The 22792-nt window shown below is 36.2% G+C and overlaps 1 protein-coding gene across 1 annotated transcript in view; it reads left to right on the top strand.

Moving 5' to 3' along the window:
* LOC136877769 (golgin subfamily A member 6-like protein 25) overlaps positions 1 to 22792 on the top strand; it is a 123075-nt gene that overhangs the window by 15974 nt on the left and 84309 nt on the right. The window contains exon 3 of the mRNA XM_068228740.1: positions 8698 to 8784. Within this exon, the coding sequence (XP_068084841.1) occupies positions 8698 to 8784 (87 nt within the window). The remainder of the gene's footprint in view (positions 1 to 8697; positions 8785 to 22792) is intronic.

Here is a 22792-nt window from a genome sequence, read left to right as displayed (position 1 = left end):
GTTTTAGTTCATTTTCAAAGTTATTCTGTATTATCCGATATTTTCGGTGATCTGACGTACTCCAGGTCCCATTTAGGTCGGATAATCGAGATTCTACTGTAATATGAATTGAGGTCTTCCAACTGCAAGGGCCTTACCCAAGTTACACAAAGAAAGAATACCCATAAGACCAGTTATAAATTTCCATAGCAGTCCTACCTACGTACATACATTTTTAACCAATCATTACGTTTTTCACAATAAGACACCAATAAAAAATTCAGTAGACTTCTCTAAAGTACTTAAGAATTTTAAGTTAACACTGCATCATATAACATGTTCTTTTGATATCAAACACATGTATACAAATATTCCAGTAGATGAAACGATAAAAATCATCAGAAAGAATTTATTAGAACATAAGCAGCTTAGCCTACCAGAAATAAAAGACTTAATTAACATACTGCAGTTAAATTTGTTTCAGAGCACAATTACTTCACATTTAATTAAAAGATATACCGATAGGAAGGACTCCCTATAGGGACTTCTGCCTCCGGCATATTAGTCAGCATTTATCTGGATCATCTTGAACATACCAAATTAATATGACAAATAGAATATGCTTTGTAGATGATCCCTTTATAATCCTAGATCAAAGAGTAAATAAAAATGATAAGATCCTTAATATATTTCAGTTAATTAGATTCCAAAGTAAAGTTTACTGTAGAAAAAGAAGAAGAAGGTTCAAAAAAAATTTTTTAGATGTAAATATAAGATGGGATAAGGAGAAGTTTTCTTTTAAGATACATAGAAAGCCCACTTTTACTCGTGCCAGATAAAGAACCACTTGCTGGATCTGGAGTCACAAAAAAATCAGCGTACTACAGTTACATACTGTATACAGAGCATTCAACATACCTCTCTCACACGTAGATCGAGAAAAAGAAAGAGAACATGCTCAATATAATGGTTTTGGACTTACTATAGTGAATAAAGTAATTAGAAAATTGAAACAGAGGTTTCAAGTGAGTCTAACATCTGAGCTAAAGAAGAGTGATAAATATACTAGATTCACTTTTAACAATCCCAATATTTATGCAGTAACGAATCTGTTCAAAAAATATGACTATCAAATTACATACTCGACTAGCAATAATACTAAGCAAAAGTTTATCAACTACAGTAGTGTTAATTCCCTTAGGAAGGACAATCTTTTATATTCAGGGGTATACAAATTGCACTGTCACCAATACAAAAAATCTCACATTGGGCAGACTGGACGTAGCTTTAGAGTAAGATAACTTGAGCATGTTAATGATGAGAGGCACAAAATTTTTCTCAATGGGCCAACATAAGAGTGTAACCAGTCATTGGTTCACTCCTATAGAGCAAGATCTGACTATCTTCAGTAAAACAAATGAAGGCAAACTACTAAACACACTAGAAAGTATATATATTCATTTAGATCAACAAGTTAACAAGAACAATAACCTTAATGATATAATTGATAATAAGAACCCCTTATAAGAAGGAATACTTGCACATTTGGAAGCATTAGGTATAAAAAATAATACAGTCTGTAAAAGAAAGAAACCGATCGAACTTCCATCCTGAAAATCTATCCCCCTACCCCCTCTTCTGAAGCCATTGAAACCGTGACCATAAGCGACATGCCTCTTCCCCACTGCCTCGTTATTTCACTAGACGGAAAGCTGCACCAGTTGTCGCTAGACCCCTCCAAGGACACAGTAGGTTGATGACATAACAAGGTGAAACATCATTCATTTAAATACTAGGGTCCCTTGTGCAGATTTTAATACACATTAATACAAAGCAATTCCTCATTTTTGTTTCATTGCAGACTTTGGGGAAGCTTTTTCATAACATCAATAGGACAGCAATCAGCTTCAGAGGATCCCTTAATAAACAAAAATTCAGGAGACAAATTTTCACCAAAGTAAATCAAACAAAAAGAACAGCAGCTGAAGAGAACAGTTTTTTTTTTAAATGTTACGTAGACATGAAAAAGTCCTTTACAAAAAACATTTTTCTAAATGAACAATTAAGAAAAACATACATATCACACATGAACGAAAGTGCTGTATACTAACAATTTTTAATATCTATTTAATTGAATAGGAAATTGTTTTAAATTAGGTTAGAACATAAGTAGATCTATTTTCTCTTCCCACTTCACCACCCCATTCTACCCTCCCCACATATTTTAATAACTTTTATTTTTTTTAAATAAGTTTAACCATAACAAAGATAAACCAATGATATCAAAGGATTTTAAAATTTTAGAAACAAAAGTTAAACAGTAGCAACTTACAAATCACAATTAAGCTAACAGACATCAAGGGGATTCTAAAGCCATGATCATGCAATTCTTCCATTATAATGTACACGTGCCATGAGGCTGCAGCATGTTGTTGTTTGAGTCATCAGTCCATAGACTGGTTTGATGCAGTTCTCTATGCCATCTTATCCTGTACTAATCTTTCCATTTCTATGTAACTACTGCATCACACATCTGCTTGAATCTGCTTATCATACTCATACTTTGGTCTACCCCTACCGTTCTTACTGCCTATGCTTCCCTCAAAAACCAACTGAATAAGTCCTAGGTGTCTTAAGATGCATCGTATCATTCTATCTCTTCTTCCTATCAAATTTAGCCAAATCAATCACCAATTTGATTCAGTATCTCTTCATTCATGATTCGATTTATCCTTCTCACCTTCAGCATTCTTCTGTAACACCACATTTTAAAAGCTCATATTCTCTTTTTTTCTGAGCGAGTTCTTGTGCATGTTTCACTTCCATACAGTGCCACGCTCCAGATGACAGTCTTCAAAAATGTCTTTCTAATTCCTATATCAATGTTCGAAGTGAGCAAATTGCTTTTCTTAAAAAGGGCCTTCCTGGCTTGGCCTAGTCTGCATTTTATGTCCTCCTTATTTCTGCTATCGTTGGTTATTTTACTGCCCCAGTAATAATGGGGATGTTGTATGTCCTCCGCTCTCTTCGCTCAGCGCCAGCCAGCCGCACGCACGCAAGCGTGGATCATTCGAGACTCGACGCGCAGTCTTCAGTGCGCGTGTCTGTTATGTCGTGTGCAGTATATAAGGAGCTCCCTGTCTGTCACTCATATGGATTCTCCTCAGTGTCCTGCTCCAGAATACACTGAACGTCGAACACGGAGGCTACTCCTCTTAAAAATGTGTCTCGACCAGGTGGACGGAATTCTGGTAGTATGAGATTTCACCTCAGGTCACTACTCCACTTTCCCGTTCCTTCATCCATGTCGAGCCCCGATGTTGTATGCCACACATCCCCAAGCTCACTCAAGCTCCGACACACACATAAGATTCTCTAATTGTGAACATAGCTTTCATTTAGTACAAGCTTATGAACTCAGACACTTCAAGTTAGAAGGAACTCTCTTAGCTAATCTATGCTAGTGCAAATGATAGTTTTCAACTATCACGAACTATATCTTTCCCAAGAACTATCTTTTCAAGATAGCAGTGAGTGTAAATACATTCAGAGTGTACGTAGTGTACAGAAACAGAAACTCTCTCAAGATTAATCATCTACTTTGCTTCAAGACAATTTTATGTTTTATTCCTGTACATACTGTAGAATTCTGTGTGAAGCAAATAAATAAGTTGTGTTCTTGTAAACCTTATCTTGTTTACAACAGGGGACTATGGAATTAAAGGTAGATTATTAAAATCAATCAAAGGTATTTATATTGACAATTGGGCTTAAGTGAGAATTGATGCTAGAATGAGTTCTTTGTTCAGGGTACTTACAGGGGTTAGACAAGGCTGTAATCTTTCACCTTTGCTTTTCGTAGTTTACGTGGATCATCTGCTGAAAGGTATAAAATGGCAGGGAGGGATTCACTTAGGTGGAAATGTAGTAAGCAGTCTGGTCTATGCTGATGACTTGGTCTCAATGGCAGATTGTGCCGAAAGCGTGCAGTCTAATATCTTGCAATATGAAAATAGGTGCAATGAGTGTAGTATAAAAATTAGCCTTTCGAAGACTAAATTGATGTCAGTAGGTAAGAAATTGAACAGAACTGAATATCAGATTGGTGATACAAAGCTAGAACAGGTCGATAATTTCAAGTATTTAGGTTGTGTGTTCTCCCAGGATGGTAATATAGTAAGTGAGATTGTATCAAGGTGTAGTAAAGCTAATGCAGTGAGCTCGCAGTTGCTATCAACAGTATTCTGTAAGAAGAAAGTCAGCTACCAGACGAAGCTATCTTTACATCAGTCTGTTTTCAGACCAACTTTGCTTTATGGGAGCGAAAGCTGGGTGGACTCAGGATCATAAGTTAGAAGTAACAGACATGAAAGTAGCAAGAATGATTGCTGGTAAAAACAGGTGGGAACAATGGCAGGAGGGTACTCAGAATGAGGAGATAAAGGCTAATTTAGGAATGAACTCGATGGATGAAGCTGTACTCATGAACTGGCTTCGGTGGTGGGGTCATGTGAGACAAATGGAGGAGGATAGGTTACCTAGGATAATAATGGACTCTGTTATGGAGGGTAAGAGAAGTAGAGGGAGACCAAGACGCTGATGGTTAGACTCAGTTTCTAACGATTTAAAGAGAAGAGGTATAGAACTAAATGTGGCCACAGCACTAGTTGCAAATAAAGGATTGTGGCGACATTTAGTAAATTCACAGAGGCTTGCAGACTGAACGCTGAAATACATAACGGTCTATAATGATGATGTATGTATGTATGTATGTATGTATGTATGTATGTATGTATGTTCCTTTAAGATAATTTTCGAATCTAATATTTCCTGCATGAACTGATTTTCTTTGACTGCTCTCCGTTACTTTTGTTTTGGACTTAATTATTTTAATCTTACACTCCTTCCTTCCCCAAGACTGTCCATACCATTCAGCAATTTCTTTAGATATTTTGAGGTCTAAGATAACATAACAATATCATTGGCAAATCTCAGGGTACAATTTACGAACTTCATCGTATAGATCCGTATTGATACAGTTACAACTAAGACACAATGTTAGGTTTTTGTCCACCCAATCAATATACATCACTTTACAAGTGACAAACTGTTTAATTAAAAGACATATTAAATATTAGGGACATGTTTCGTCTCTATTTGAGACTGTATCAGCCATAAAATCACGTGGTTGATTACATAACTCATTGTTCAGAAACTGAAACAAATGGAAGAACCTAATGCCTTTTTAAGGATTATTTGAGAAACACAAAAGATATATAAATATATATACATTATTTACACAATATGACCTCACTTCTTGCAAAACTTCTTGTTGTCTTCAATGTTAAATTTGAATTCAGACTGAACTACAGTACTGAATTTCAATATAATTTGTCTTTCTTAATTAGACATAAGTTAGGATTGTTTCACGTGTTCCTACATTTCTTCTGAAGCCAAATTGATCGTCTCCCAACTCAGTTTCAACTTGTCTTCTATAAATAATAAATTTTGCAGGCATGGGATACTAAACTAATAGTGTGGTAATTTTCACACTTGTCAGCACTAGCTTTCTTGGGAATAGGTGTAACAACATTCTGCCCAAAATTAGATAGCACTTCTCCTGTATCATACAACTTACACACTAAACGGAATAACCTCACCGTGCTGGTGTCTCCTAAGGCAGTCAGTAATTCAGAGGAAATGTCATCAATTCCTGGTGCCTTGTTCCTATTTAGGTCTCTCAAAGCTCTGTTGAATTCTGATCTCAAAATAGGGTCTCCCATTTCATCAGCATCAATGGCCTCTTCTTGTTCCAGAACCATATAATATACGTCTTTCCCTTGATATAAGTATTTAATATATTCCAGCCATATTTCTGCCTTGTCTTCTTTCTCTAGAAGTGGTTTTCCATCAGAGTACTTAATATTCATACACCTAGTTTTCCTTTCTCCAAAGGTTTCCTGTAATTTTCTGTATGCAGAATCTACTTTTCCTACAACCATACATCATCCTTGCACTTCTCTTTTAGCCATTCTTCCTTAGATATCCTTCACTTTCTATCCACTTCATTCTTTAATCGCCTGTATTCTTTTCCACCCTCATCATTTTTCGCATTCTTGTATTTTTGTCATTCGTCAATCAGGACTAGTATCTCCTGAGTTATCCATTGATTCTTAGTTGATTGTTCCTTTCTTCCCAGTATTTCTTCAGCAGCCCTACTGACCTCATTCTTCTCTTCACAATTGTCCATTCTTCTGCTATTGTGTTTGCTCTATTTCTCTTACCCTCCATAATAAAGTCCATTATTCTTCTAGGTAACCTAACCTCCTCCATTCACCTCACATAGCCCAACCACCTAAGCCGATTTATGCGTACAGCTTTATCCATCGAGTTCATTCCTAACGTAGCCTTTATCTCCACATTTCGAGTATCCTCCTGCCATTGTTCCCACCTGCTTTTACCAGCGATCATTCTCTTTATTTTCATGTCTGTTACTTCTAACTTATGAATAAGATATCCTGAGTTCACCCAGCTGTCGCCCACGTAAAGCAAAGTTGGTCTGAAAACAGACCGATTACTGTTGATCACAACTGCGTACTCACTGCATTAGCTTTACTGCACCTTGATTAAATCTTGCTTACTATACTACCATCCCGGGAGAACACACATTCTAAATACTTGAAATTATCTACCTGTTCCAGCTTTGTATCACCAATCTGACATTCAATTCTCTTGGATTTCTTACCTACCTGACATCAATTTAGTCTTCGAAAGGCTAATTTTCATACCATATGTATTGCACCTAAGTTCCAAGATATTAGACTGCAGGCTTTTGGCACAATCTGCTATTAAGACCATTATTATTATTGTGGCATTATAAAAACAGCAGCAGGAATGTATTGACATTTCTTACTTCATTGTTTTTAAAAAGCATTTTTTGTTGTACAAGATTTTGTTTTGTTTGGACTTTTGGACTTGGAAGAATTATTTCAATCTTGTAAACCTGGATCTATCCAGATCATTTTAAATCCTATTTTTAGAAACTCCTATTTATGTGTTGTATCAAAATTATCATTTATCTGTGAATGTACAATACACTATCTGATCAAATGTATCAGGACATCACTCTGTGTATGTAATCTAGAGGTTTTTTCTGTTAGTGTGTTAGTGGCTTTATGTCGCACCGTTACATATACGTTTATTAACAGTATAGGTCTTATGGCGATGATGGGATAAAAAAGGCCTAGGAGTTGGAAGGAAGCGGCCGTGGCCTTAATTAAGGTACAGCCCCAGCATTTGCCTGGTGTGAAAATGGGAAACCATGGAAAACCATGGAAAACCATGGAAAACCATCTTCAGGGCTGCTGGCAGTGGGATTCGAATCCACCATCTCCCGGATGCAAGCTCACAGCCGCGCGCCCCTAACCGCACGGCCAACTCGTCCAGTAATCTAGAGTCTAGATGTCACACTACTGCTACTGCTACTATAAAAGGTGACTGTATCTCCATTTTGTTCATTGCTATGAGATTCGTGCAGAATGGGTGGAGCAAGGAAATTAGTGACTTAAAAGGCAAAAGTAGTTATTGTTTGCAACATCAGTAAGCAGTCAGTCAGGATAATTTCTGAACTTCTCATATTGCTCCATTTGACTGTTGAGGATGTGATTTTGAACTGGAAATGGGAAGAGGCAACCATAACAAAACCACTACTGGTTCGGCTACATGTGTTGACTGACAGGGTCAGTTGATCGTGAAGAATGTGATACATGAAAATCTCATGATATTGTATGACACCATCACTTGTCAATTCCTCGGTGTTGCTAATTGTGCAGCTAGTACCATGATTGTGCACTGGAAGATAAAAGGACTGAGGTTCATGGTTCAGGCACCTTCTTATTAACTGCATATTTCACAGGTGGAGCACTGAGCACCACTTTTGGAAATGTAAAGAACTGCTCGTCTGTTGACGACTAGAGACAGGTGACTTGGAGCGATGAATCACTCTATACAATGTGGTAATTTGGTGGGAGGGTTTGGGTGTGGCAAATAATTCATATTAGCCTCTACAGTACCCACAGTAACATTTGGCAGAGGTAGGATGATAGTGTGGGGGTGTTTCTCGTGGAGGGCTTTGTCCTCCTGTAATACTACACAGCATAATAAAGGCACAAGGTTATAAGGACATTTTGACCAGTTGTATATTGTTTATGGTTGAAGACCAGTTCAGTGATGATCTCTATGTATTTCAGCATGACAGTCATTTGTGCCATAAATTGGGCCTTGTTTGTGAGTGGTTTGTGACCAGTAATGTCCTGGAAATGGACTGGCCAGCCCAAAGCCCCAACCTCAGTCCTATTGAATATATATGAGATGAACTAGAATGATGACTTTGTTCTAGACCCTAACAATCAACATCACTAACCATGGTTGCTGCTATGCTGCAGGAATAATGATCTGTCATTCTTCGGAAGATATTCTGACACCTGACAGGCTGAGGGTGAGCCCGCACTCCATATGAATGTCCACTTCTGGGCAGTATATCCAAGGAATATTTAGAGGGTAGTTCTGGTAGGTGTCCAAATAGTTTTGATCAGAAAGTGTATATATGGGATTGATGAACATAATGTCTGTGCCTTCTTTATGAAACAGCAGCAATATAATATATTATATCACTTGATTTTGAAAACATTTTAAAGCAATTTTCTTGTGAATTTACAGTTGAAACGGAAAGAAAGTGATCCATCTAAAGATATACTGAAGGACAAGGTAGACTATCTCAAAGAAGAACTACGACGTAAATCAATGGTAAGACATTTTCTCAATTTTGTTGTTTATCTTAGTATTTCTTGGGAAAATATAAAATGAGTTCTCTCAGTTTGTCTTGTGACCATCAGCCTTTAAGCTGAACCATTATCCAACACATTTTTCTATTATGACTGTGGTTAAAATTTGGATTTTGCTTTAATTTCCTTTTAATTGATTTTAGTAAAGCATACAGCTTTGCAGCAAATCTGTTAAATCTTATTAGCCTTCATCTATCAAAGCCGAAGTAGTCATAAGTCTTCCAGATTGCAGCAGTGTGAGAGATAAGCCTCTAATCAAGGAAATCTGTTGTATGCTCAGCTCAGTTTCCAGACCATTAAATGTATGACTATTTAAGCAACTTACCTTTTTGGAAACCTTTCTGCCAAGAAAATGGTTGTCGTGGTTTCGTAGAAAGTACTCCACCTAAAACCAGATCTCAAGAAAACTCAGCATATGTGCATACCATCATTGCAAAATAAATGTTTCTTTCTGAAAAAGTAAAGCAGTCTTTAAAAAATGATCAGTGATCTCCTCTGTTTAGAATTAGTCAAAGTTATTCATTCTTTAATATGGGTACAAGAAAGGTGCCTGCCCGAAGATTGCGACCCACTTAAGATTTATGATACAATCGGGCGTTCCCTGGGCAATGGTGAAATTGCTGGCTAATCCTTTCAGAATGAAAACATGATCTTGGTCCTACAAATTTATTGGAGAAACCAAATGAATGGCTTGCCCCAAGGAAGTCTTTTGTCCCCTCTGCTGTTTAATACTGTATGTATACACTAACAACCAACCAAGACCTGATACGCGCAGGAGCTTTATATATGCCGATGATTTTGCTTTAGCAACTCAAGCAAAGGAGTTTGAGGAAGTTGAACAAATTCTTACAACAGCATCGAGAACTTTCAGCAATCCACCTAAAACCAGATCTCAAGAAAACTCAGGTCTGTGCTTTCCACCTCTGAAACAAACAGGCAAATAGAAAACTGAAAGTTAACTGGGAGAGCACCGAGTTGGAACACTGCTTTATGCCAAAATGTTTGTTTGTTTGCTATTGGGTTTACGTCGCACCAACACAGATAGGTCTTATGGCGACGATGGGACAGGAAAGGGCTAGGAGTGGGAGGGAAGCGGCCATGACTTTAATTAAGGTACAGCCCCAGCATTTGCCTGGTGAGAAAATGGGAAACCACAGAAAACCATCTTCAGGGCTGTCAACAGTGGGGTTTGAACCCACTATCTCCCGAATATTGTATGCCAAAATACCTTGGGGTCACTTTAGACAGGTCTCTGACAAATTACAAACACTGTCTCAATACAAAGCAAAAAGTGTCAGCATGAAATAACATAATTCGGAAACTCACTGGCAGCAATTGGGAATCTCACCCTCAAATCATAAGATCTTCTGCCATGACACTCTGCTTGTCTGTAGGGGAGTATGCATGTCCTGTATGGCATAGCTCCATTCAAGCAAAGCAAGTGGATGTCACGCTAAATAATACTGTCAGACTGATCACTGGGTATCTGAAATCAATGCCTATAGACAAGGTTTATTGCTTGGCAGATATTGCACCGTCTATATATATAAAATAACATGTACTGACCGACCGACCGACTCACTCCAAGCCAAAACTACTGGACTTAAAGAAATGAAATTTTAGGAATACATTTTTATTAGGGTGTAGGTGCTCACTAAGGAAGGATTTTTGGGTATTCCATCACTAAGGGGGTGAAAAGGGGGATGAATATTTTAAATGAGGAAATCTGTATCTCAAAAACTTAAAAGTTTACAGACGTAAAAATTGGCATTTGGAATGTCCTTCAAAAATAAAGAAATTTTTTTTTTTTTTTTTTTTTGAAATCTCATTAAGGGGGGTGAAAAAAGGAGAAGAGTGGGTTGAATACCTTTTATGCAGATACTTATATCTCAAAAACTGAAGATGTTACAGGCATGAAAATTGGTATTTGGAATCACCTTTGAAAATAAAGAAACATGTGTTTTTGTGTTTTTGGAAAATCCAATATATAGGGGGTGAACAGGAGTGACAACCAGGGTGAATTTTTTAAAAGACTATATCTGCAAATTATCTCAGACACAAAACATATTACAGACTTGAAAATTGGTATTTGTAGTCTCCACAAAAGTAAAGAAATACATTTTTGTTTTCGGAAAATCCACGGGAGGGGGTGAAAGAATTGAAAAAAGAGTTGAATTCTTTGTATGAGGATACTTATATGTCAAAAACTAAAGATGTTGAGTACATGAAAATTGGTATTTGGAATCTCTTTTTTTTTTTGGAAAATTCACTTAAGGGAGGTAGTGAAAGAGTCAAAAATTTAGTTGAATTATTTGTATGAGAATACTTATATCTAAAAAACTAAATATGTTACAAACTTGGAAATAGGTATTTGGAATCTCCTTTGAACATAATGAAACACACAATTTTGGGGGGGAAGTCAACTTGGTGGGAGTGGACTGATGAAAACGGAGTTTAATTCTTTTTATGAGGATACATATATCTCAAACACTGAAGATGTTACACTCATGATAATTGGTACCATAAATGGAAAATCCTTTATAAATAAAGAAACACGTATTTTTTGTTTCAGAAAATTCACTTAAGGGGTAGTGTGAAAGGGAGTGAAAAATATTTAATTCTTTTTATGGAGAAACTTATATCTCAAAAACTGAATGTTACAGATGTGAAAAATGGTATTTGGAATTTCCTTTAAAAATAAAGAAACATGAATTTTGGGGAGAAAATTTACTGTGGGGGGTGTGTGTGTGTGTGTGTGTGTGTGAAAAGAGTTTAATTCTTTTTATGAGGTTACATACACTTCAAAACTGAAGATGTTACAGTCGTGATAATTGGTATTTGGAAGCTCCTTTATAAATAAAGAAACACGTATTTTTTACGAATAATTCACTTGAGGTGCGTGCGTGTGCGTGCGTGTGTGTGTGTGTGTGTGTGTGTGTGTGTGTGTGTGTGTGTGTGTGTGTGTGAAGAAGTGAAAAAATTTAATTCCTTTTTTGGAGAAATTTATAGCTCAAAAACTGAAAGTTACATTCATGAACATTCGTATTTGGAATGTCCTTAAAGAAACACGCATTTTTGGAGGGGAGAGGAATCACCTTAGCAGGTGGGAGTGGGGTGAAAAGGAGTGGAATTCTTTTTATGAGGATACTTATATCTCAAAAGCTGAAGTTCTTACAGGCATGAACATTTGTATTAGGAATTTTTTTCAAAGTAAAGAAACACGTATTCTTTTGTTTTTGGAAAATCAATTTAAGGGAGGGGAGTTGAAAATAAGTAAAGCAGGAGTTGAATTATGTTTATGAAGATACATATATCTTAAAACTGAAGCTGTTACAGACATGCAAGTTGATATTTTGAATTTTCTTGAAACACATATTTTTTGTTTTCGGGAAGTCCACTTAAGGGGTGAGAGGGGTGAAAAGAAGTGAAGAACAAGTTGAATTCTTTTTATGAGGATACATAGATCACAAGAACTGAAGGTGTTACAGATGTACAGAAATGTAAACTGGTATTTGGAATCTCCTTTAAAAATAATGAAACACCTATATATGTTTGTTTTTTAAAATCCATGTAAGGAGCTGAAAAGAATTGAAAAAGTGGATAAAATGAGTACCAGTATATCTAGAGTATATGTCAAAAACTTAACATGTTACAGAAAATAAAATTTGTATTTAAAAAGTCTTTTAAAAGTACAGGAACATGTATCTGTATGTTTTTGGAAAAGGCACTTAATGGGGGTGAAAAGAAGTGAAAAGAGAGTTGAATGCCCTTTGATGAGGATATTTATATCTCAAAAACTGAAGATGTTACAGACATGAAAATTGGTCTTTGGAACCTTCTTTAAAAATAAGAAAACATTTTTGTTTTGTTTTGAAAATCCACTTAGATGGGGGTGTGAATGGGGAAGGACTGATAAAGGGATTGAATTCCTTTTATGGGTATACTTATATCTCAAAAACTGAAGATGTTACAGTTGTGGAAATAGGTATTTGGAATCTCCTTTAATAATAAAGAAACGTGGATTTACTTTTACTTTCGACTTGATAGAAGACTGTTTCTCACATGTACAGTTCTATGTCGCATGGTCGTATTACCCCGAAGAGGTAATACCACAAACGTGGTTTACAAAGTGTTTCTGGGGTTAATGAAACTCAGTTTATTGGTTAGCTTTTATACTTCGGGGATTTTCAGATAATATTCCAAGATATGATTAGTTTTATCAAATTATGAAATCCATGTGAATGAAGCCATGGGTCTAATATATGGTGGAAAGTAGCTGCAGATGCCAGGAGAGAGAAGGCTGAAATCCAGGAATAGTTTCCTCGGTTCAACTTCAGTGCTATCTATGTCTCCGCCTATAGCCAGAACAGCTGTGGGCTGTTAGATGTGACCATCTTCAAACCTGGATGAAACGTACTGAATGTTTACCTCCTGGATGTACTTTAGACTGGTTAACCTGGAGACCATTGAATAGACTACAAGCTATTGGTAAATCCAGGGATAACATTGTCAAATGGGGCTATTCCAGAAAACAAGTACCATGTCACTGTGGAGAAGAACAGACAGTGATTCATCTATGCCAGTGCCCACTCTGTCCTGAGTCACTGAAGGCAGAAGAAAATGCAATTGCTGATGCATGATTCTGAGCAAAGATTATTTAATTTTCTTCCCTTAGTGATGGAATTAGTTGTTCTTTTATAATACATATTCCATTATTTTACACAATTATGACATGTTAATATTTGTATAGCTACTGACTCAAGTAAATAAATAAATCTTGGTCCTTTTCAGGACTATAGTTAACTGTCATCTCCATGAATATAGAAGGTATATCACAATCAAAAGAGAAACTGTTGCAAGATCTATGCAGGAAAACCATATGTGGTGTACTATGCATATAGCAGACCCAAAAATGCTACAAAATGCATAGACTGAGAATAAATGAATTAATTGCAGTTGGCTATTGAAAAACCCCACCACAAATATGGAAGTGTTATATTTGTCCAATCGGATATACAGGTTATATCAACAGCCTACACTGAGGCAAATGATGTAGAAGTTCTAACTCTGGAAATCAAAGGCTGTACAATCACATCCATATACAAGCCACCGAGTACTGAATTCAAAGCCAAGGTACCTATTAACTTTTAAAATTAGCACACACAAATAGTAGTTCACAACTTTAACTGTCACAGCACTGCATGGGGATATGAACATGATGATGAGAATGGAACAGCATTGCAAGAACAGGCAGAAGGCAATCAACTGAGTCTCATCCATGATCCTAAGCAGCCTGCATCATTTAATAGCGGCAGATGGAAATGTGGCTACGACCCAGATCTGATATTCAGCAATGAAATCATCTCTCAACAGTGCATAGAAACAGTCTATAACCCCATTCTAAATACACAACACAGACCTATCATGTGCAAAATATATGCAGTAGTTAGGCCACAGAGATTTCTGTTTCAAAGGAAGTTCAATTTCAGGAAAGCCGATTGGCCAAAGTTGACAGATACGCTGGATGCTGTAGTTTCCATCTTAGAACCCACACCTGAATCATATGATGCTTTTGTTGAGGCTGTGAAGAGATACTTCAGAAGGATCATATCTTGTGGTTGTTGTACATCATATATCCTTGTCTTACATCAGAGCTTGCTGCTCAGTTTACAGAGCATAAGACACTATTTGAAGAAGATCCACTAGGCGAGGCAACATTGGTAGCAGGGAAGAAACTTGTTACATTGCTCACAGCATCAAAAGGGGGTTGTTAGATTAAAACTAAAGAAGAACTTGATCTAACTAACTAAATTCAGCTACAAAGTGTGGAGACCTAACCAAATGCACTGCACATTCCAACATCACTGCAGATCCGATAGCTCACGAGCTGCTCATGGATGCAAAAGTTAATTACAAAGTCAAAGTACCTAAATTCATCATGAGTTCCAGGAGAAGAGGAGTGATAGCTGATAGCTAATTAGCTCCTCATGAATGGGGAAGTTAGTCACAAAGTCAAAGTACTGCTACAGAACAAAAATCAGTAAGTGGGAAATAGAGTCAGAGAGAAACCACAAGAAGAAGACAGGATCTAAGTGGTCAGAAGAACGAAGAACCATGATGAGAGAAAAATTGAAGGCTGCCTGGCAAAGAAGGAAATGCACAACTTCTAAGTGAGCTTTGCATGATCAGTTTTCTGGTCTTTTTCACATATAATAATAATAATAATAATAATAATAATAATAATAATAATAATAATAATAATAATAATAATAATAATAATAATAATAATAATAATAATAATAATAATAATAATAATAATAATAATAATAATAATAATAATAATAATAATAATAATAATAATAATAATAATAATAATAATAATAATAATAATAATAATAATAATAATAATAATAATAATAATAATAATAATAATAATAATAATAATAATAATAATAATAATAATAATAATAATAATAATAATAATAATAATAATAATAATAATAATAATAATAATAATAATAATAATAATAATAATAATAATAATAATAATAATAATAATAATAATAATAATAATAATAATAATAATAATAATAATAATAATAATAATAATAATAATAATAATAATAATAATAATAATAATAATAATAATAATAATAATAATAATAATAATAATAATAATAATAATAATATTTTTTCACGAGGTGTGGAAAATCTTCAAAAAGACACTTGTGAAGGGTCCGCACTCCACAAGTGTGTGGGATTATTACCCACTAAAAACCACACACCCTTTTCCCACGATGTGAGTCATCACCCCGGAACTGCTCTTGCATTACTTCAGGGTGATATCGTGCTTTGTCTTTCAGACGTCTTCTTTCTTCATTTCTCCTTTACGTTCGTATGCTTCTAAATCCGTCTTCTTCTGACGAAGGATGTCCTCCACATGTACTGCCATGCGATCCCAGGATTCCTGGTTTCGCAGCATCACCGAAATAACATTTTCTGTTGTCAGTTCTCCTAGTTCAGTTTCCACACATCTTCTCTGAATCATCCAATGGCCGCATACAAAAAAGGTGTGATATACGTCGTCAATATCATCGCAGTATATGCATGCTGCGTCACTCGCTCTGCCCACTTTATGCAGGAATTTCCGGAAATATCCATGTCCTGTTAGAAGCTACGTGAGGTAGTAATTTACTTCACCATGGGCCCTTTCAACCCAGATATCCAAGCGTGGTATCAGTCCCTTGGTCCATTTGCCTCGAGGGTCACTTTCTCATCTCAGTTGCCATCGCCTCATCAGTTGACTGAAGGCGCGCTTCTTTGCACATTTCTTTCCCAGCTCTCCTTTGGTACGCCAGATTTCATGCCGCTCCAATGCGAGTAGGTCTATTGGGGCTATTGCTGCCACCGTGAGGATTGCCGGTTCGGAAACAGTACGGTATGCACATGCAATACGTAAAGCCGCTCTCCGTTGTACGGCAGCTATCCTTCTCCAATACCAAGCAAATCTCAAGGATTCAGCCCAGATTTCAGAACCATATAATAATAATAATAATAATAATAATAATAATAATAATAATAATAATAATATCACTGACTGCACATACATATATACTAGCTGATGTACCCATGCTTTGCTGTGGAATTCTCAGAAAGACTGTCTTAGTGGTTTTCCCAACTGAAGGCAACATAGGTCATTACAATGACGTCAGTAGGAATGTAGCGATTAAAAGCAATGATATCATATAAAATACTTAATCAAATGCAAAACCGCACATTTTCTCACTTTTAACAAACAGTACTACAGTGCCGATGGAACAGTCCAAAGTTCCAGTTCTGGAATGACCAGGACGCCGACAGCCATGAACACCCCTCTGCCATTATTCTGTTAAATTTGCACACTGCTCATTCCAATCAGCGCCACAGAGTAGGGACTGAATAGCTCGAATGCTATGATGAACCAGTGTGTAACGTGCCAGTAGTATCAGAAAATTTATGAACCAGAGGAATGACATGCTAAAGAAGAGAGCGAGAGAGAGAGAGAGAGAGATCTAACTCTCCAGCTATTTCCCGCCAATATCCAGGCAGGCAGTTATTCTCGGTACATAGCAATAATCCCATCTATCAGAGATGAGTAGCAACAGAAGACACAAAGCACATCACAACAAACAATGGTCAATGTAATGTTATTTTTGATCAATTTTATAAGCTTTTGTAGGACTTCACATGATCACATATATTTTTATTTCAACTCTGTGATATTAAGGTATGTTATAAAATTATTTATACCGTAGACAGTAGTTCCTTATTATCTGACTTTACGTACCGATTTTCATTAAATTTGTTTACCCATTTTCTCGTGACTCAGTGCTGATATGAACTTAGCAACAAAAATCCAAATTTTTAAATATCTCTGTTATTATAACCAGTACGATAAAAGTGTATAAGTACCGAGCTCGATAGCTGCAGTTGCTTAAGTGCGGCCAGTATCCAGTAATCGGGAGATAGTGGGTTCGAGCCCCACTGTCGGCAGCCCTGAAGATGGTTTTCCGTGGTTTCCCATTTTCACACCAGGCAAATGCCGGGGCTGTACCTTAATTAAGGCCACGGCTGCTTCCTTCCACTTCCTAGGCCTTTCCTATCCCATCGTCACCATCAGACATATCTGTGTCGATGCTACGTAAAGCAGATAGCAAAAAGTGTATAAGTCATAAATTATTGGAAATTTAATACTGTACTACATAACTAAAGTATTTATCAATAGAAACACTAATAACATAAATACTTGAAAGTAAATTTTGGGCCTTCCCCTAAAGTACCATTTCACTCAGCATGAATAAAATTATTTATAGCCTAGATTGTAGCAACCTATTCCCCGACTTTACATAACTTACCAGTTTTCATTAAATTCTTTTCAGCTGTTTTCTCATGATGCGCGTACAGACAGACAGACAGACGGACGGACGGACGGACGGACGGACGGACGGACTGACAGACAGACAGAAATTACGGACAAATAAAAAGTGCATTTTCTTGTTACTGTGGTCACAACTCGTATAGAAATACCATTCTTTTTAAATTCTGAGTGATGTACAGACAAAACTCTTATTTTATATATATATAGATATTCACTTAACACAAATACAATCCACCGAGCTGAGTGGCTCAGACAGTTGAGGCGCTAGCCTTCTGAGTCCAACTTGGCAGGTTCAATCCTTGCACAGTCCAGTGGTATTTGGAGGTGCTCAAATATGTCAGCCTCATGTCGGTAGATTTACTGGCAGATTAAAGTACTCCTGCAAAACTAAATTCCAGCACCTCGGCGTCTCCGAAAACCGTAAAAGTAGTTAGTGGGACATAAAGCCAAAAACATTAACAAATACAATATGATAACATTTAAAAGTATTTAATTTATCTTAATTTTTTAGCCAACATAGGACTACTTAGTCAGGTTTATGGAGGTTTTTCTTCTTTTTGTTAGCCCAATACTGTTTCATCCTTTCTGAATGTAATTTTCTTTCTGCTTCTGGAATCACTCTTCCTATTCTCAGCTTGTTGATTTTTGTCTGTAGTTTGGTGTGTTTATCTTTCAATACTTTTAGTGTATTGGTTTTGTATTTTAAATCTTCTACTGTAATATGCAACTCTCTCATGTCTTCTTTAAGTTCTGTGATTTATCTAATATTATTCTTAATCCTACTCATCCATAATTTTTCTATTATTTATCTACTGATTCTATTTCCTGGCGACTGTATTAGATGGCCTAAGAATGATATTTGTTTCATTTTCATTGTGTTAGTCACAGGTTCTATTTCTTTATAAACTGTCTCATTGGAAGCTAGTCTCCAGACTCCATTTACTTGATAATTTTTATTTAAACAGGTTCTCACTATTCTCCTTTCTAACTTGAGTACTCTATCTTTTGCACTTGTGTTTGTTGTTTTGAATTATGTTTCACTTACATATGTAATTTGTGGCTGGGTGACTGTTTTGTAGTGTTTCAATTTGGTTGCTATTGAGAGACACTTTTTATTATATGCATTCTTGGTAACATACTGTGCTTTAACCAGTTTATCTATTCTATTTTGCCATGCTGGTTTCTCATTCAGGTTATATGTGATTATTTCACCTAAATATTTAAATTTTTCTACAATTTTTATTTCTTGGTCTCCCAGCTTAATTTTGTTTGCAAGCGGAAGTTGAGTTAACATAATTTCTGTTTTTTCAAATGAAATTTTCAAACCAATATTTTGAGCTATTTCCTGTAGAAGATTTTATTTGTTGTTTTGTTTCTTGAATATCATTGGCCAGAAGAGCTAGATCATCAGCAAATCCTAGACAGTTCAAATGTATGTCATCCTTCTGGGTTCCAATTTTTATATTTTTCGAGTTGTTCTTGTACCATTCCCTCATAACATACTCTAGTGCACAGTTAAAAAGAAGAGGTGACAATCCGTCACCCTGTCTTAAACCAGTTGTTACCAAGAATGGTTCAGAAAGTTCTCCTCTGAACTTAATTTTAGAAATTGTGTTAATTAGAGTAAGTTCAGTCAATTTGATTAGCTTTGAATGGTCTGCTGATGGAGTAATAAGCTTTCTTGAAATTTATAAATGTTATTGAAAGGGGCTTGTTTTGTTTTCTGTAATATGCCATGATAGCTTCAAAGTTATTATTTGTTCAGAGCAGCTTCTCCAAGGCCTGAAGCCTCCCTAACTGTTGATCAAGTTGTTATTTAATCCGATTATATAGTATCTTAGAGAAAATCTTATATGTGCAGTCAAGGCTGGAAATACCTCTATACTGTAGTTGTCTGAATTACTTCTTTCACCTTTCTTATGAATTGGATTAATTATAGCTGTTGTCTATTGTTCTGAGAAGTTTTCTGATATCCAAATCTTCTGTAATATCATATGGAGGGATGTCTGAGTTGCACTGCTGGCATACTTCCACATCTAAAAACCTGGTCTTCTCCACATGGTTTGTAGTTCTTCATTTCTATAAGCACTGTTTCAACATCTTTTGCTGTAGGTGAGTTTATATTTTCTGGTTTTGTTTTTATTGCGGTATGTGTATCAGTTAATAAGAGCTTTTCAGGTTCATAACTGTTCAAGAGCTTGTTAAATGCTTCCGCCATGATTTTGTGTTTTCCTTATTGTTATGCGCTATTTTTCCACCTTCATTTTTCAACAATAATGTGGGGGGTGGGGGTGGGGTTGTATTTTTGCAATAGTTTACCAAAGGCTTTGTAATAATCTCTAGAATTTGTTTTGTAATAATTTTCCTCAGTAGAGTTTATTAAATATTTTTAATATTTTCTTTTAATTCATCTAATAGTTTGGCTGAATTCTTTTCTGACATTCTTGAGGTTCATGGCATTTTCTTCTGTTTTGTGGGCTTGAAATTTCAACCAAGCTTGATTCCTTTTTCACGCATTCTATCACAATCAGAGGTCCACCAGGCATGTGGTTTCCTTGGATTTAATGGAGCTAGATGTGTATTTTGCATTCTGTTTAAGAACTTTAGTAGGTCATCTAAATTGTCTGTTAGTCTTGTAATTCCTGTCCTCTGCCAATACTGGGCATTCTGGATTAAATGAGGAGGGTCGTATGTTCTTTTCTCTCCAACTCTATTTTGTCTTTTTCTTCTTAATGGAGTAAATTTAATCTATATTTTAATTAAGTAATGAACTGAACCAGTGTCTGTTCCCCTTAGAACTTTGACATTGTGGATTTCCTTGTGAAAGAATTTGTCCATACGTACATGGTCTAGCTGCCATTCTCCTTTTGTCCAATCAGGATGTTTCCAAGTTTTAAGTTTGTGTGGTTTTCTTTTAAAATATGTAGATTTGGAGATTAGTCCATGGGTTCTGCAAATTTCTATGAGTCTTTGGCCATTCCTGTTAGTATATTTAAGAGGAGCCCACTTTCGTACTATGTCTCAATATTTCTTTTCCTTACCCAGTTGAGCGTTAAAGTCCCCTATAAGGATCTTGATGTTATTCATATTTATATAATTCATTGTCTGATCAAGGAGACCCCAGAAATTATCGACTTCTTGCAAAGTTTTTGTTAGGAAATTTTTTTCATTGGTAGGGGCATGAGCATTTATGATGGTGTAAAGTTTGTTTGTGGTTTGTAAAGTTAGAATTGCAATTCTCAGTGAGATGGATTTAAAATCAATTACGGAATCTATTATTTTCAAATTTACTATAAATCCTCTATGAAATTGGGGGCAATGTTTCATGACCCTTTGGTCTGGCTTCCCATTGTACACTCTATAACCTTGAGGTTCAAACGGATCTTCTGTTTAAATTTTTCATTTCTTGGAGCTCTACCACAAGAATACCACAAGAATATTTTGCCTATCTAATTCATCTGTGAAGTTCTTTAGCTTTCTGGTTTTCAGTAAGGAGTTTGTATTGAGCATCTCAATGTAGTTAATATGCTTATGTTTGATTCTATGTTTGTATGTTTGGTTAGATATATGTACTTTTGAGTGTTCATATTCATTCTTGTCTTTTAGGTAACTACTCACCAAATCCGATGTAGTCTTCTCCACCCTTAAGGGGTTGGATGGTGGAATTCTTTTACTAAAAAACTTTTCCATATCTGACTATCAAAGGCTATCAACCTTAAGTGGAGCAAGCTCCAATTTACAACTACAGTTGTTAGACGCAGAGGATATTTATTCAGCTGCCACTAACATGTGAAGCAGATGCTGTTGGGGTACCGCCACTAACATGTGGAACCGTCGTGCCCTTTATTGCCTCAAGATGTTTATTTTCTGGCTGTAACTTTATGGCTGTAAGCCAACTCTCCTCTCTTTTCTGGGCTTGGGACCGGCAACAACAACCACTGAGCTACTCAATCCACCCAGCAGATACTGCAGGCATAATTTAGAAGTATATACACAATAATTTACAGTCCATCTGCAAAGCATTGTCTATATGGTATGACTGGTCTATGATAGTTCTCTGCATTAATAACTGACTGTCTGGACTTACAACTCATTCACTGAAGTGATCACATGCAAAATAAATAGTAGTTTATGAATGACCTGCCATGTGGTGTCATTATATCAGGAGCAATACACTTAACACGATTGATCTGTCGCAGCAGTTTCAACACAACTCCATAACTCTCCTTCAACTACTCACTGCACTCTCTCAGCGCTCTTCATATACACTGGCTATGTTTCTAGCCAACATGGTATTACTACAAGATACCTGGAAGATTCTACAATAACAAAGAGAAATTCTTGTTAATTTCCTGTTGTAGAATTGTCTTGAAACAAGTTTGGCACTATGGCATATAACCTGAGGATATCTAGAAACACCTAGGGTGGCGTGCACCATCTTGGAGTAAATTACTACGGAAGTAGCGTTTACTAAAGAAGTCCATACTACAGAAGTAAATTACTACGGGAGTTATTTACTCCGGAAGTAACGTCGGGGAGTTGAAGTACAATTTACTCTTTTAGTTACTACTACAGAAGTAGCGTTCGTTACTCGCGGAGTAATGCTGTGTTCGTGTATCTTCTTTAAAGAAATCCAAATAGATAAGGTTATGTGCGATAGGAAACGGGGGAAAAAAGTAAGCGAAAAAGATAAATGCTTGTTAATAGAGATAATGACCATCTATGCAAAGGATATAAGGTGTAAGAAACACAACATAAAGATGCTGGATAAGAAAGGAAATTCAAGGAAAGTCGTGGCGAAAGAATTCAATGCTTCGAGTGACGGAAAATGCAGTGAAAAGCAAGTTAAGATTCTGTAGAAGGACTTAAAAGCAAAGAGGAAGCAAAGCAGAAAGTCATGGACACGCGGGGAAAAATTAAAACTGATGGCGGTTTCTTCATACAGATGGCCTACATCCACAGCAAAATTTTCCCATTTTCACACCAGGCAGGTAGGCCCTACCTTAAGGCCACTGTCGCTTCCCAATCCCTAGGCCTTTCCTGCCCTATCGTT

This window comes from Anabrus simplex, chromosome 7 (assembly GCF_040414725.1).
Source record: "Anabrus simplex isolate iqAnaSimp1 chromosome 7, ASM4041472v1, whole genome shotgun sequence".
In the NCBI taxonomy this organism is placed as follows: Eukaryota; Metazoa; Arthropoda; class Insecta; order Orthoptera; family Tettigoniidae; genus Anabrus; species Anabrus simplex.
The sequence above is the reverse complement of the archived record's forward strand: the minus strand, read 5'-3'. Positions and strand labels throughout refer to the sequence as shown.